Source organism: Streptopelia decaocto (assembly GCF_964273445.1).
Source record: "Streptopelia decaocto genome assembly, chromosome: 2".
Classification (NCBI taxonomy): Eukaryota; Metazoa; Chordata; class Aves; order Columbiformes; family Columbidae; genus Streptopelia; species Streptopelia decaocto.
The window spans coordinates 118,765,602-118,779,240 of record NC_138655.1 but is presented as its reverse complement, the minus strand read 5'-3'; the positions used below and the strand labels follow the sequence as shown (position 1 = coordinate 118,779,240).

The window sequence follows — 13,639 nt, the reverse complement described above, 5'->3', positions numbered from 1 at the left end:
ACTTAATTTTTCTGGCAAATGTAGAACTGTACCATGTATCTCCAAAGAAAATCAACTTGAAGACCCAGGGCTATGAGCAGCTCCTGTCAGTTCCAAACCTGAGGACTCTCTCTGTGACAAAGACTAATTTAGTGACACCAACTCATTTAGCCTTACTTATATTTCTGGCTATTTAACCGCCGTCTTGCCTCCACAATACCTCCTCAAGGGCAGAGGAGACCTTAGATCTCACTTATGAGAGAAAAACAGGTGCTGATCTTACTTCAGCAGGCTCCATGATAGTCCAAAGTCACTGTGGATAGAAAGCATGACCAAGGTGACATTTTAAGTATTTTCACTGCATTGTAAAGAATTTGTCTCCCAAACACAGCACTTCTGCTTAGTGGTTTTATTTGAACTAAGAACATTTTAACTTAAAAGTATTTTCCCCTCGTTATTCTGTCGTGCTGATGAGCCATTTGTTTTTAAAATAAGCCTCCACTCAATTCTAGCATCTCTGGATATGAAGAGGTACAATCATATTCACGACCAAGGCTTTTAATTACTGCATTAGTTAAGAAATGAATATCTCAGAACAAAATTAAGATGTAATTTCATTATGAAAAGCACACTTGCAGAAAAAACAAAAAGCAAACAAAAACAAAAAGCCCAGCTTGTAATAAATTCTCATTAAGAGGACATTAATGTCTGAGTTTTACTTTGACAACACAACAAGCAGAATCAGGCACACTTAACTTAATCCTCATGCCTTAACTGCCAGACCAAATCATACCCTTCCTTTTCATCTGAGCAATCTATTTCTAGCTATTGTTTCCCACCTACTTTATGTGCAAGCTTGCTAAATAAAACAAATCAGCTGTACAAGAGCTAGTGTCCTTGCCAAAGAGGGATCAAGAGTTTCAACAGCGCAGTCACTAAATTAAAAGAAATATCACTCTTGCACTTCTTTCTTAGGTATCAGCAAAATATAGTTACTTTAAACAAACACTCAACAAATTGTTTTCATTTTGTTAGCTTAATAACTGTACATGCTTGGCTAATCTTGCTGTAGATGGAGTACACATATGTCCCTCCAAATGTGACCACAGTCCTTCTTCCAAAAGTCAAATGGTTTTACGATGTTTTCCAAGGATAATCCAGTTTTTCAGCACAGTATTTCATAAACATTATGGAAAGGAATGAAGTATTTTAAGAAGGCCAAAACAAATTTAGCCTAACAAATCCTCTTATTGTAGCTTGTGTGAAGAGGATTACAGAAACAATATGATGCTCGGATCCCAGATAAATCATTCCAGATCAACAGTTAGAGAAAAAATTTATAACCAGGAAATGAAGAGATCTCACTTTAAAGTCATGGATAGAAAATACAGCACACAGAAAGCTCTCTTAAAATAAAACTGCATTCCTTCTGTTGTAGTCTGAAGAGCTTTGACTTTGCAATCCTTTATGAAACTGATTACTGAAGCACTGAAGCACTTTCAGTACTAGAAATGCAGTGTATTTCTATCCGGATATGGCTTGGGTTTAATTCATACACTATCAGACAACAACCTCATTCATTTGAAAGTTAGGCTATTTAAAAATTTTAAATTTTTAAATGCAGATTTGCTAGTATGCTAGTGCTGGATAAAACTGTTCAGTGTTATGTATAAACAGTTAAACATACCAAATATATAGTATGGTATGGCATGGCATAGTATGTTTCAGCATGGTGGAATCATGTATAACCAGAAGGGTGATACACACAAAATTTAAGTGTTAATCCATCAGATAGAGTTTACTATTGAGCAAAATAGCTTTGCCTCAGTCATTGGCCATCTGCTTGAGTAACAGCTCAGTCTAGAAAGCTGTTCTTTCAAGTCGCACTTGGGTGACTAGCATCACCAAAATTACTTACTTGTAGCATATGAATACGGGCCACGAGACAGGGCTTAGGATTAAGCATCATAAACAAAAAAAAACCCTACTGTTAACTATATGAATTCCCCATCTTAATAGAAAGCTACTGAAATATAAATGTAATGTTACTTTCATTTACTATTGGTGATTTACTACTCAGTTCAAATCCCGGACTCATTTAGGGGATGAAAAAGCAATTTCTTGCCCACAGAATTCAAGTACAGAGATCCTGTTCAAAAGAATCTTCCACCACGAAATTAAAAGTACCCAGTGCTAGAATAGAGCAGTTGGAATAATATCTGATGTCTTTAAAAAAAATGACACATATTCTTCCAATTATTCAAAAACTTCCATAACCCTACTGAGACCCTTCCTCAGTTTTTCTCTTACACTAATTAGACAGTACTGCTCATTTTCCTGGGAAGCGACTTATTACAGCTGGCTGGTGTTGGGGCAGCCAGGGACTGGGCTGCTGGGTTACACATTGCCTCATCACAAAAATAACCAGTTAAAAAGCAAACTGTAGAGATCTGGGCTGCTGACCAGCTACGCTCCTCTGCTCGGCACTCCCACCAAGCTGGGGCCTGTGGTGACCTGTCCTTCAACTACCACTAAAAAAATAAAATAAAATAAAATAAAATAAAATAAAATAAAATAAAATAAAATAAAATAAAATAAAATAAAATAAAATAAAATAAAATAAAATGGCAAGCCACCCCCTCACGGAGGGGATTGCTAATGGCAGGAAGATGTGCCAGAGAAGGTTTAGGTTGGACATGAGGAAAAGGTTCTTCCCCCAGAGGGTGGTGGAACACTGGAACAGGCTCCCCAGGGAGGTGTCACAGCCCCAAGCCTGACAGTGTTCAAGAAGAGACCGGACAATGCCCTCAGACACATGGTGTGAACTGTGGGGTTGTCATATGCCAGGACAAGAGTTGGACTCGATGATCCCTGTGGGTCCCTTCCAACTCAGGACATTCTATGATTCTATGACTGTGCTCCCAAGCGATTTTCACGCATGTTTTATGAAAAACTTAATAATCTGGTCATCCTCCCCGGTTCAAACCTCCTCCCTACCAGCGCTCTCGCCTTTTCCCCTTCTCCCCCCTCGCTGTCCCGCCGGGGACGGTCACCTCTGTGAGGAGAACACTCGTGGGAGAGGCGATGGGTGCTGAGGGCAGGGGAGAGACGGGCGCTGCGGGGGGACGAAGCGCTGGGGCTGCGGCACGAAGGAGGAGGTGAGGGACGGGGGGGCAGGAAGGCTTGTTGCTGGCGGGCTGGAGGTCCCCGCAGGCCGGCGGGGAGGGGAGGGGACGAACGAGTCCGAAACCGCCGCGGGACGCCGCGAGGAAACCACGGTAAGGATGGCGGGGGTGCTGCCTCCCGCCCCGGGGCCGGCCGGCGGGAAGGGGTCCGAGGAGAAGGGGATCGCCCGCGGGAGGGGGTGCGGCAGAAGGACGGGACGCGGGGAGCGGGAGGAGATGGGGGGAAAGAAGGGGTGGCCGTGGCGGGGCCCGCCGGGGGAGAGGGGGTGGCGCTCACAGCGGATGGTGTGGAAAGAGGCCTTGGGCCGCCGCTCGAAGCTCTCGCCCAGCTGCAGCGGGTGCTCCTCCTTGTCCAGCAGCGAGTTCGCCGAGCCGTTCATGTCCCCGTCCCGTCCCCTCCCCTCCCCTCCCGGTCCCTTCCTCTCCTCCGTGCGCTGCCGCCCGGTGCCCTTCCGGGGGCCGAGTGCAGCCGGGAAACTGCTCCGGGGCCGGCGGCGGCGGCGACAGCGGCGGCAGGTACAGCGAGGCGGGGGCGCCGGGCCGAGCAGGGGCTGCTGTCCCGGCGGAGGGGGCGCGGGTCCCTGGAGGGGCGTCTCTCAGAGGGGAGGTGGCACCCGGCGCTTCCCGCCCTCGGGAGGGCCGGGCCGGGCCGGGCTGGGCCGGAGGGGCCTCCCCTGCCGTGATGTTGGGTGCGGTGGCGGCGGCCCCGGCCCGGAGGAGGGGACAGCTGTGGGTGGGAAGGTGGTTTCCCTGGGGGCTGGCGCTGAGGTGTGAGCTGTTTGCGGGCTTACGGGTCGATTAAACCCCTGTAAAAGGCTCTTTAGCCTAAACATAGGGTGTGCTAATAACCCACCACAGCGTTTTCTGAGCGCATATGGGTCAGTAAAAGGACTAGCTTGGATTTTTTTTTTTTCCTATCTTGTCCTGTCAAGATATACAAACGTTGATCTTTTTCCAGTGTGCCAGGCGTATAGCAGAACTTTTGCTCATTCAGTTTTTTTGAGGATGTGCTCTTCTCGAGGAGACTTTCTTTCAAGGGAACCTCTGGTCTGTGACCTTTTCCATTGTTTTTGAAGGTAAAAGCAGGTGTCTGTCTCCCATCAAGCTGGAGAAAGATTTGATAGTTCTTTATTTCATTTGCACATGTTTGCATTTTATGTTTCTATTTGCATCATGTAAGATAAAGCATGTAAGTGAAGCGCTACCCTTTTAATGCTTTAAGGTGAGTATTGGGTTTTTCTCATTTCCATTTTGGTACAATGACACTAATGCCTGGATCTGAGTGCTGACATACATGAGTGGCACATTTTGGCTGCCTGGGGTTCCCTGGGAGTTCCTGGGCCATGCAGGATTTAATTCACTTGTGCCATCTTCCAGGATATGTATGTGTATGGTAAGGCTGGGGTCGGAACTAGATGAACATCACTGGAAATATTTGGATCCCTTCCAGCCTACGCAGAACTCTTCATTGCTCTGATTTTGTTCACTTCTGAAAATAAACCCACCCGTGATTGTTAAAAGTGATATGGATCCCAGGAGGAGGCAGTGGAAGGGATGCTGACACAGGCCGGCTATGGGCATTTTGGCCACAGTACTGTTTTTCTGCTTTCATTTGAGTGATGTGGTCTTATAAATGCTGATGGTTCTTACCCATAGAGGTGAGAGCAGGAAGGAGAAAACCTAACATGAATACAGTTTATTTCATCAACTTCAGTGGGTCTTTTAAATGTCACCTGTTTTTCAGTTATGATTTTTCTGAGGTGTTCTAACTGGGGTTAACAAGAAATAAAGCCCTTGCTTTCCTTTCAAAGTCAGTTTTAGTGAAAATAAAGTTAGAGCTGCATCATCTTTCTCTTGGTAGGTAGCTTTCTAGGATGCAGAGGGAGGACTAGCAGACTCTGTTAAGCATCTTCTTTAACTCTGACATCAGTGTGATGTCATATGCAGTTGTTTGGGTGGAAGATTTCTGAAATTAAGAGAAATCTGGTGACTTTGCAGTTCAGCAGGTAGGACAGATCACCATGAAATTGTAATAAGTACACGCTGTAACTCTTCTTTGTTTTTTCTTTGGCTTCTAGATCCTTGGTTATTTTACCTAAGTTAAGTGATGGGAACATACACTAAAGAAAAAAAAACACCCCTGAGTCTTTGGCATTCATATTTGTGTGAAAGAATCTAGAATGTTCCAAGAAAACTCGTCAGCCAATTGCTTAAATATAATAACAACATCTACTGAAGATGGTGCTTTCCAAAAAAAAGGCCATAGTGCAAGAATCCTTAGCCCAGAAGAAGCTGAGAGATTGGCAAAAGATCAAGTTTTGGTGTCTGAGTTCAAACAACTCAAACTGGAGAAAGAGGCACAGAAGAACTGGGATCTGTTTTACAAAAGAAACAGCACTAACTTCTTCAAAGACAGGCATTGGACAACCAGAGAGTTTGAAGAGCTGAAAGCATGTCGGGAGGTGAGATTTATACACTTCCTCTGTAAAAGATGGGATTGTTTGTTTCCAAATGATTTAATAATAGTTCTAATGAAGCCATTAGGGTAAGAGCCGTCGCATGCTAAGTTTGCAGTGCCCCATGTAGTCTCTCTTAATATCAAAGATACCTCCTCAGAATCAGATGCATCAGTTTGGTTTCAGTTTATAATTGACCCGTACTGGGTATTAAGAATGAAATCTGGAATATTTGTTTTGTGTCCTAAATAAACAGCTTGTCTCTATGTGGTATGACATTTTCAGATGCAAGTTAGTGGACTTCAGAACACTAGAAGCATCCAGAATTACAGGCTAATTGCAAAACATTGTTAAGGGGGATAGCCAGAGGCATCTGTTGTTCATTACAGCTGAATAGAAGACAAGACAGAAATGGTACAACAGTCTATTGATTACTTAAGGGGTAGATGAGTAAAGAAATATTAATATATTCCAAAATATTTGTAATTTTGCAGAAATGGAGATTTGTGTTTTGTGGTGTCACTTTATCCAATGGATACCTACTTCAGTTTTTGAATCAATGGTAACTAAAATTGACTTTAGCTTTTAAAATGCTGATAGAACAGTGTTTCTGGTCATACCATGAGGAAAACAAAAATGATGTGCTTTATCTTGGATTTCTTCCTCCCCAGTTTGCAGATCAGAAACTGACCATTCTGGAAGCAGGCTGCGGGGTTGGGAACTGCTTGTTTCCACTCTTAGAAGAAGATCTGAACATTTTTGCATATGCCTGTGATTTCTCTCCTAGAGCTGTTGAGTATGTGAAGGTTGGTGTGATGTTTGAAACTTCATTTAGAGTGTCTTATGAAGCTTCTGAAATTACAAGTGACTGGAACAAGAGACTTCTCTTGCCTTCCTTTTTGTAAGAAGGGTAGAATAGCTTTTGCCAAAAAATGGAGACTGATCCATTGCAGTGGAGCTCCTATGCAAGAAGGTGAATCATTGCTCAAGGCCTAGTTTTTCAGCATCAAATTGTAGCATTATGGTAGTATGTGTATATTACTTTACTTGAATTATTTGTGAAGACACTGTTTTTTTGGGAGCGGTGCTCTGTCTCTGCCAGCTGTGCAGTACAAGCAAAATGTGTTTGGGATGGAAGCTTGCCCTTGATATTTGTGGGGCAGAGGGAGTCCTGAGGAAAATCTTGAAAACAGGGCCATGAAAGTTATTGTTAAGGAAATTTGTATCCTGATTAGAAATAGGTATGTTTATACTTATTCATAGGTAAGCGGTACTGCAGTCCAAAGTTAAGTCTTCCAGCAAGGCTGGTGGGGGCTTTGGCCTTAAAAGTCTCCTCATTTATTAAGTTTGTAATCACAGGTAAAATTCTATATATCTGTTCTTTGAAAGCATTCTCTCGTGAGACATTTGTGACCAAGAGCCACAAGACACATACTGCAGATCTCATGGGAAAGATGGGAAGAAATACATGTGGCAAACATGAGAGGACAGCAGCTCCCTGGGGTGCCACATCTGTAGTGCAAGATGAGTTTGAGCTGAGTGTGTACGCTGGATTTTGGATGAATTAGTGGTGTGTGCTGTCACAGCTTTTGCTGAACTTATTTCTTGCCAAGACCAGGTTTCCTTTTACCCAGCGAAACCATGGGGTAGAACAGCCCAGCTGCAGGTTACGTGACATGAACCTGAACTCCTTCCAGTCTATTTGTAGCTCAAGAGCTGTGCTTTGATCACCCTGTAATACAGAAATTCTTTTAAGAATATTTATTTTTAAATAGTAGAAACAGGGATAAAACTGACATGTTTTCTGAACTGTCTTAACACACATTCCTTCTCAAATTCCAGAGAATAGACTATTCTAATAGTTGTAGTTTCCCTATTGAGTATGCAGCAAAGAATTTCTGATTGCTTTAGTCACCTGTTGGAAGTTAATGTTCTTTTGCCCCCATGTTTTGTGTTGCTCTACTTGTTAGTTTTACAACTTCTTTACTTTTTCCAATAACAAATGCTGCTAATTTTCATTGAAAGCCTGCTCTTTTCATTTCCCTAGAAAAATGCCTTATACAGTACTGAAAGATGCAAAGTATTCCAATGTGACCTTACCAAAGATGATCTTCTAGAAAATATACCAGCAGATTCTGTGGATGTCGTCATGCTTATATTTGTGCTTTCTGCCATTCATCCTGACAAAATGCATCTTGTCTTGAAGAACATTTATAAGGTAAAACTAGCTGATTTTGCAGCCTTTAAAGCACTTCTGTTTAGCTTGAAGGTACTTTTTTTTTTTTTCCTGAGAAAATAACCCCTCTTGCAATTATGATCTTTAATACTAAATTCCAGGGATGTATTTAGTTAGTTCATCTAGCTTAAGGGACTAAAATATGTTTTACAATGTTTTGTTTATTTTTTCTCTCTTGGTATTGTGAGGTTGTTTGGATTCTGCTCTAATGCATACCATCAACATAACAAGGTATTTTGAACCTGTGACTTGGGCTCCTAGGTTGTATGCTACAAATAATGTTATTGGCTTGCAGAAACATCTGTGTTGATAAGAAGTGAATGACAGTGAACCAAAATTGACTTTTAGAAGATACAGTGACTTGCAGTTAGGATGTTATTGTTATTATTAAACACACTTGAGCTGTGGTGATTTGGAAGTGGGTGTTCAGAGATCAGCATTAACCTAGAGAGACTCATTTCCCTGGGCTGCCTTTGTTAGTTAATAGACCAGGACAGGCCCATCTAAAGGGTGGTTTAAACAATCTGAATTGTGATTGTTCTGATTTTCCCTGAGATGTCATATATTGACTGCAGAGGGAAATAGTCAACATATTTTTCTTTATACATATGTGTGTATTTGGGGTTTTGTACTATCAGATATCCTGTTTGTTTTATCATTAGTAGTTTGAAAGGAAATGTTAGTTTTTTTTGGTATATCTCCAGCTATTTTCTGAAGTCAGGATTCATTCTTAGCTCATGCACATTAAAGGCTAATTATTGTTTTATCTGTGGAGATGCCTGGCTCATTTAACTCACTTGTAGGCTTCTGCATCAATTTGCAAGTGACAAGTACTCTTTTTCTTCTCTAACAAATACAACTGGTACTTGATGAGGCAGGAAATTCGTGTGCATCAAATGTCTAAAGTCAGTATGGCCACTGGCCATGTATTTCTAAATTTCAAACCCTTTATGGCTTGTTTTCTTTACCATGTGGAAAAAAGAAATGTCATGGTATTCTAAATGTTATTGTTAATCATTAAGCAAAGTCAGATGCTAGAGTATATACTACCTAACAAAGAAAATGCCCTGTTAGAACTTAATTTTTATTGTTAAACTGTATATTTTCTTCTTTCCTCTGTATTTGAAGAGTGTTCCAAAAAGCTTTTTTAGCTGATCAGCACTCACACAGGTATCTTAAAATTATTTGTAGTCTACTCCTCATGGGGAAGCATTTTTAAGGGTGGACAATCCAGTTTATATACAACATTTTTGTTGCACAGGGAATTAACTAAATATATAAATCACTTCTGTATTCAATGTGTTAGCATACCTTGTCTTAGTTATATGTGTATGTGTCTGTATATGTATACAAATAAATAAATATATATATGGCTAATTCCATTTAGCTTATTAAAGCATATGTGTATTATGTGACAGGTATTAAGACCAGGCAAGTGTGTCTTGTTCAGAGACTATGGACTGTATGATCACGCAATGCTCAGATTTAAATCTGGCAGCAAACTTGGAGAAAACTTTTATGTTAGGCAAGATGGGACAAGATCATATTTTTTTACTGAAGGTAAGAGTAAGACATACTGTAGAGTGCTTTCTTTTCTGTGAATCTTCTGTTTAAACTTGCTTGAAGGAATTGCCACCAAGCCCATGGAAGTTTTGTTTTACACAGATGAACTGTTAAATCATGGTGTACTTTATTTGCTGTCCTTTTTGGGGAGGAAGAGGATATTTGGGCTGAGAGGACTTTTTGGAGCATTTTCTTGTTTATGAGCTTTTGTGTGTGCGCTATAATGTTCCCAGAGCAGCAGTTTCTGATTTTGATGAATTTAATTCAGGTTTGTTATCTATGGGAAAAGACTAGTGTTCAGTAACAGAATTGATCATCTTCATGAAGCAACTAAGCAGTTATTTTTGCACTGTTCTTTTTGCAAGACTCCTCCTGGAGTGCAAGATGGGATCTACTGAAGGAGTCAGTGACTTCTAAAGCAGAACCGTGACTACAGCACTGAGAAGCTTGTGCACAAATCCTGCTGAGATAGCACTGACTAGTCATGGTCACTCTGTCTTCTGGAGTTTTTTTAGTAAAGATAATGCAAAAAACATTTTCACATGATACAGAATTTAAACAGTTCTTCGTTCAGTGCTCATAATGCTTTAGGAAGGAAGGTAATTATTGCAGTTTACTGGTGGAGATGTGAAGGAATTTGCTTAGACTCTCACAATGAGTTGGGATTATAGCTCATCTTCTAACTCCCAATTCCTCATGCTAAACTTCAGTGAACCATCATTTTCCTCTGTCAATTATAGGGCATTGTGTAAGAAGAGCTGTGTGTTTATTTCTGTGGGGCTCTTTGTTCTTAGTCTAAAGCAAAATACAGCCACTGAAGAGACCGATTTGAAGCCAAGTAAATGTTATTCATATTTTATGACATAACATATTACCTAATTGCTTCTGATATATAAAAACCATTAATCTTGTCTGAGCTCTCTCTATTCTTTATAGGACAATGATGAAATCTAAAATAATGCAGGCTGTGCTACAGCTTCATTGAAGCATTTCTAGAACTGTTATTTATGGAGTGATCTTTAGTTCTGCTTAAACAATTAGATCCTACAAAGGGAATGGATGCTAAAGGGAACAAATAAGAGACTGACCTAGCTGTGGCATTTTAAATCCCATTTTTATTATGTATTGGAATTGTTTCTGAATGATAAATTCCTTGCTAGTATGCATGTTTGCTTTGGGAAAGAATTGAGGTAGGGAGGAAGAAGAAGAAGGAAGGCAAGAAAAAAGAGAGAATTTATTTTGTATTGCTCGTGTTAGCAATTGTTTTGCCTTGGGCTGGTCAGTGAGTGTCTCATGGACCACCTCTGCTCCCATTTTCAACCATTATGATCTCATTCTTCTCACTGATTTTCATAGAAATATTGCTTAATGCTTGAGAATTCTCTTGTTACTAGAAACATGACTCCCCATGATTTCCACACGGTTTGCAACCCGTGCTATTTTTAATTTGTTTAGCACTACACTGGTATACCAAGTAATTGCTGCACAAGATTATTTGAACAATGCTTTTTATAACATGTTTGGCCTCAGATAATAACACTGAGTTTCTTCCGTGGAAAATAAAATAATCCATTCTTCCTCTGTTTGAAATAATATTAAATTTGTGGAGGAATGCATGATTGTAATTTTGTATTATGAAATATGTGCAACTTCCTCACAATGAGGTTGCAATAGGTTCACAATTAAGTGCAGTTTATTTATATTTCATTGATGTGGGTCCCCCATTTTACATGAACACATGTTTACAACCAGTGCATATGGCTTCATGATGGGCTTAAACTGATCTAAGCCTGCGCTACTGCCAAAGTGGGTGGTCTCATCTTCCCACCTCTTCTAGGGCTGAGGTTCCTGTACCCACCTGATCAGCCATTTCATCAAGCTCATCCTCCTGAGCAGTGAAAAAATGTAGCACAAGTGTAGAATGGCTTAACTTCATTGTGAAATTACTCCCTGAGTAAATGAAACAAGGTGCAGGAAAGGAAAAGTGATGATTTTTAATTAACATGATAAATCAATTGGATGAGCAGCCCTCTCTGCTACATAGCTCACCCTTTTTGTGAGGTACTTCTGCCTTCCCTAAGGGAGCATTTCCCTTATGAGGAAAGGCTGAGGGAGCTGGGTCTGTTTAGCTTGGAGGAGACTGAGGGGTGACCTCATTCATGTTTATAAGTATGTAAAGGGTGAGTGTCACAAGGATGGATCCAGGCTCTTCTCGGTGACAACCAGTGATAAGACACGGGGCAATGGGTATAAACTGGAACACAGGAGGTTCCATTTAAATTTGAGAAGAAACTTCTTCACAGTGAGGTTGACAGAACATTGGAACAGGCTGCCCAGGGAGGTTGTGGAGTCTCCTTCTCTGGAGACATTCAAAACCCACCTGGAGACCTTTCTGTGTAACCTCATCTAGGTGTTCCTGCTCTGGCAGGGGGATTGGACTAAATGATCTTTTGAGGTCCCTCCCAATCATTAACATTCTGTGATTCTGCGAGATGTGCTATGAGTAAGAATCTTTTTTTTTGGTGGAAAATACTTTCAGTTGCACTTAGTGGAGGCTTGGTACTACCATATCCACTTTGCCATTTTGTCCATTTCTCTCTTGAGCAATGGTGTGTGAATGTCTGGTATCATAGAGGGGTGGTATTCTTCCTTAAGCAAAGATCATAGAATGTCCTGAGTTGGAAGGCATTCACAAGAATCATCGATTCCAACTCCTGTCCCTGCATAGGAAAACCTCCAAATTCACACCATGTGTCTGAGGGCATTGTCCAAACGCTTCTTGAACACTGTCAGGCTTGGGGCCGTGACACCTCCCTGGGGAGCCTGTTCCAGTGCTCCACCACCCTCTGGGGGAAGAACCTTTTCCTAATGTCCAATCTAAACCTCCCCTGGCACATCTTCCTGCCATTCCCTCGGGTTCTGTTGTTGATTGCTAAGGAAAAGAGTTCGGCGCTTGCCCTTCCTCCCCACCTTGTGAGGAAGCTGTAGCCGCCATGAGGTCTCCTCTTAATCTCCTCCAAGCTGACGAAACCAAGTGACTTCAGCCACTCTTCATACGGCTCCCTCTCCAAACCCTTCACCAACTTCCTAGTCTTGTTCTGGACACTCTGCAGTAGCTTTTAATCTTTTTTTATGCTGTGATGCCCAGAACTGCAACACAGTACTCCAGGTGAGGCCGCACCAGTGCAGAGCAGAGTGGGACAGTCACCTCCCTGGCCCGGCTGGTGATGCTGTGCTTGATGGACCCAGGACACGGTTGCCCTCTTGACTGCCAGGTCACGCTCTTGGCTCATGTTCAACTTGCTGTCAGCCAAGATGCATCTACAAGGCTGGATTACCTTTGAAATATTTGAAATAAGTGATGTGTTCAGCTAGCAAAGGTCAGCTGCACAAAGTGAAAATGCACTGGAGTCAGGCACAAGGACAATGACATGGCTCAATAAAAATAAGAGATGTGGCAAGTTCTGGAAATTAAACTGAGTAATTAGCTTAAGCCCCAGTTTTGCAAGCTGTTTTGCTTAGGTTGATGTTTCTAATGGAGATATGTATTGATTTTTATTCAGCAGTCTGCCTGTACAGGACAGCTTGAAATCTGAAGGCCTGTGTGATCTTCATGCTGTAACACATAAGAACATATGCTTATATAAACGCTGACTAGTGTTTTTAAAATAGCTTAAGCATAATATTTCATCTTATTTTTTAAAATTCTCTTCCAGAGTTCTTGTCTCAGCTTTTCAAGGCTGAGGGATATGAGCAAGTGGTCAACGAATATGTGCAGCGCGAAACAGTGAATAGGAAAGAAGACTTGCGTGTTCCAAGAGTTTTTCTTCAAAGCAAATTTCAAAAGCCTTTCAACAAGACATAAGTTCTTGCTGATTGGCAACAGCATCGCCCCTTTGAAATGGAAGCTAGCACGTAATTTTTCCGTATGTGTGCTCATCTCTTTGGTAAACCAGATATGACTGCATCCAGTACCTCCTGTTGGTTTTCATCATCAGATACGAAATATGAATGCTCTTTCTATTTCGAATTTAAAATGGGTTAGTGATGCAGACAACCTGTTGAATATCTGTTTTCCTGCTTCCAAAGTAAATCCTGTGCAGCATTGTTGGAGGATCAGGTAAAGCACACTAAATATGGTTAATTTTAAGCACTAGTTTTCATTACTTATTATCATAATTGTTGTTTCAATTTTTATTAAAAATTATTTTTAAAATAAG

At 41.3% G+C, this 13,639-nt stretch overlaps 2 protein-coding genes across 5 annotated transcripts in view; one reads left to right on the top strand and one right to left on the bottom strand.

Moving 5' to 3' along the window:
* EAF1 (ELL associated factor 1) overlaps positions 1-3,673 on the bottom strand; it is a 21,430-nt gene extending 17,757 nt beyond the window's left edge. Inside the window, exon 1 of the mRNA XM_082044686.1 lies at positions 3,442-3,673. Coding sequence (XP_081900812.1) covers positions 3,442-3,544 — 103 coding nt within the window. The 5' untranslated portion in view covers positions 3,545-3,673. The remainder of the gene's footprint in view (positions 1-3,441) is intronic.
* Positions 3,238-13,639, top strand: METTL6 (methyltransferase 6, tRNA N3-cytidine). 4 transcript variants are annotated; one of them, XM_082044684.1, is made up of 6 exons: positions 3,238-3,257; positions 5,243-5,626; positions 6,292-6,426; positions 7,668-7,838; positions 9,275-9,416; positions 13,136-13,639. In XM_082044684.1, exons 2-6 carry the CDS (start codon positions 5,345-5,347, stop codon positions 13,282-13,284), a joined length of 879 nt encoding a protein of 292 aa, XP_081900810.1. In that variant the 5' UTR covers positions 3,238-3,257; positions 5,243-5,344; the 3' UTR covers positions 13,285-13,639. The 4 variants fall into 4 exon arrangements, with proteins under 4 accessions (XP_081900810.1, XP_081900808.1, XP_081900811.1 ...); XM_082044682.1 differs by lacking the exon at positions 3,238-3,257 and adding an exon at positions 3,547-3,680; XM_082044683.1 differs by lacking the exon at positions 3,238-3,257 and adding an exon at positions 4,123-4,240.

What these genes read in the sequence shown, in the direction of transcription:
- METTL6 (XM_082044684.1), top strand. Translation starts at nt 5,345, where the DNA reads ATGTTCCAAGAAAACTCGTCAGCCAATTGCTTAAATATAATAACAACA. An exon ending in TCTTGAAGAACATTTATAAG is followed by an intron (nt 7,839 to 9,274) that starts GTAAAACTAGCT and finishes ATTATGTGACAG; the next exon opens with GTATTAAGACCAGGCAAGTG. An exon ending in ATCATATTTTTTTACTGAAG is followed by an intron (nt 9,417 to 13,135) that starts GTAAGAGTAAGA and finishes ATTCTCTTCCAG; the next exon opens with AGTTCTTGTCTCAGCTTTTC.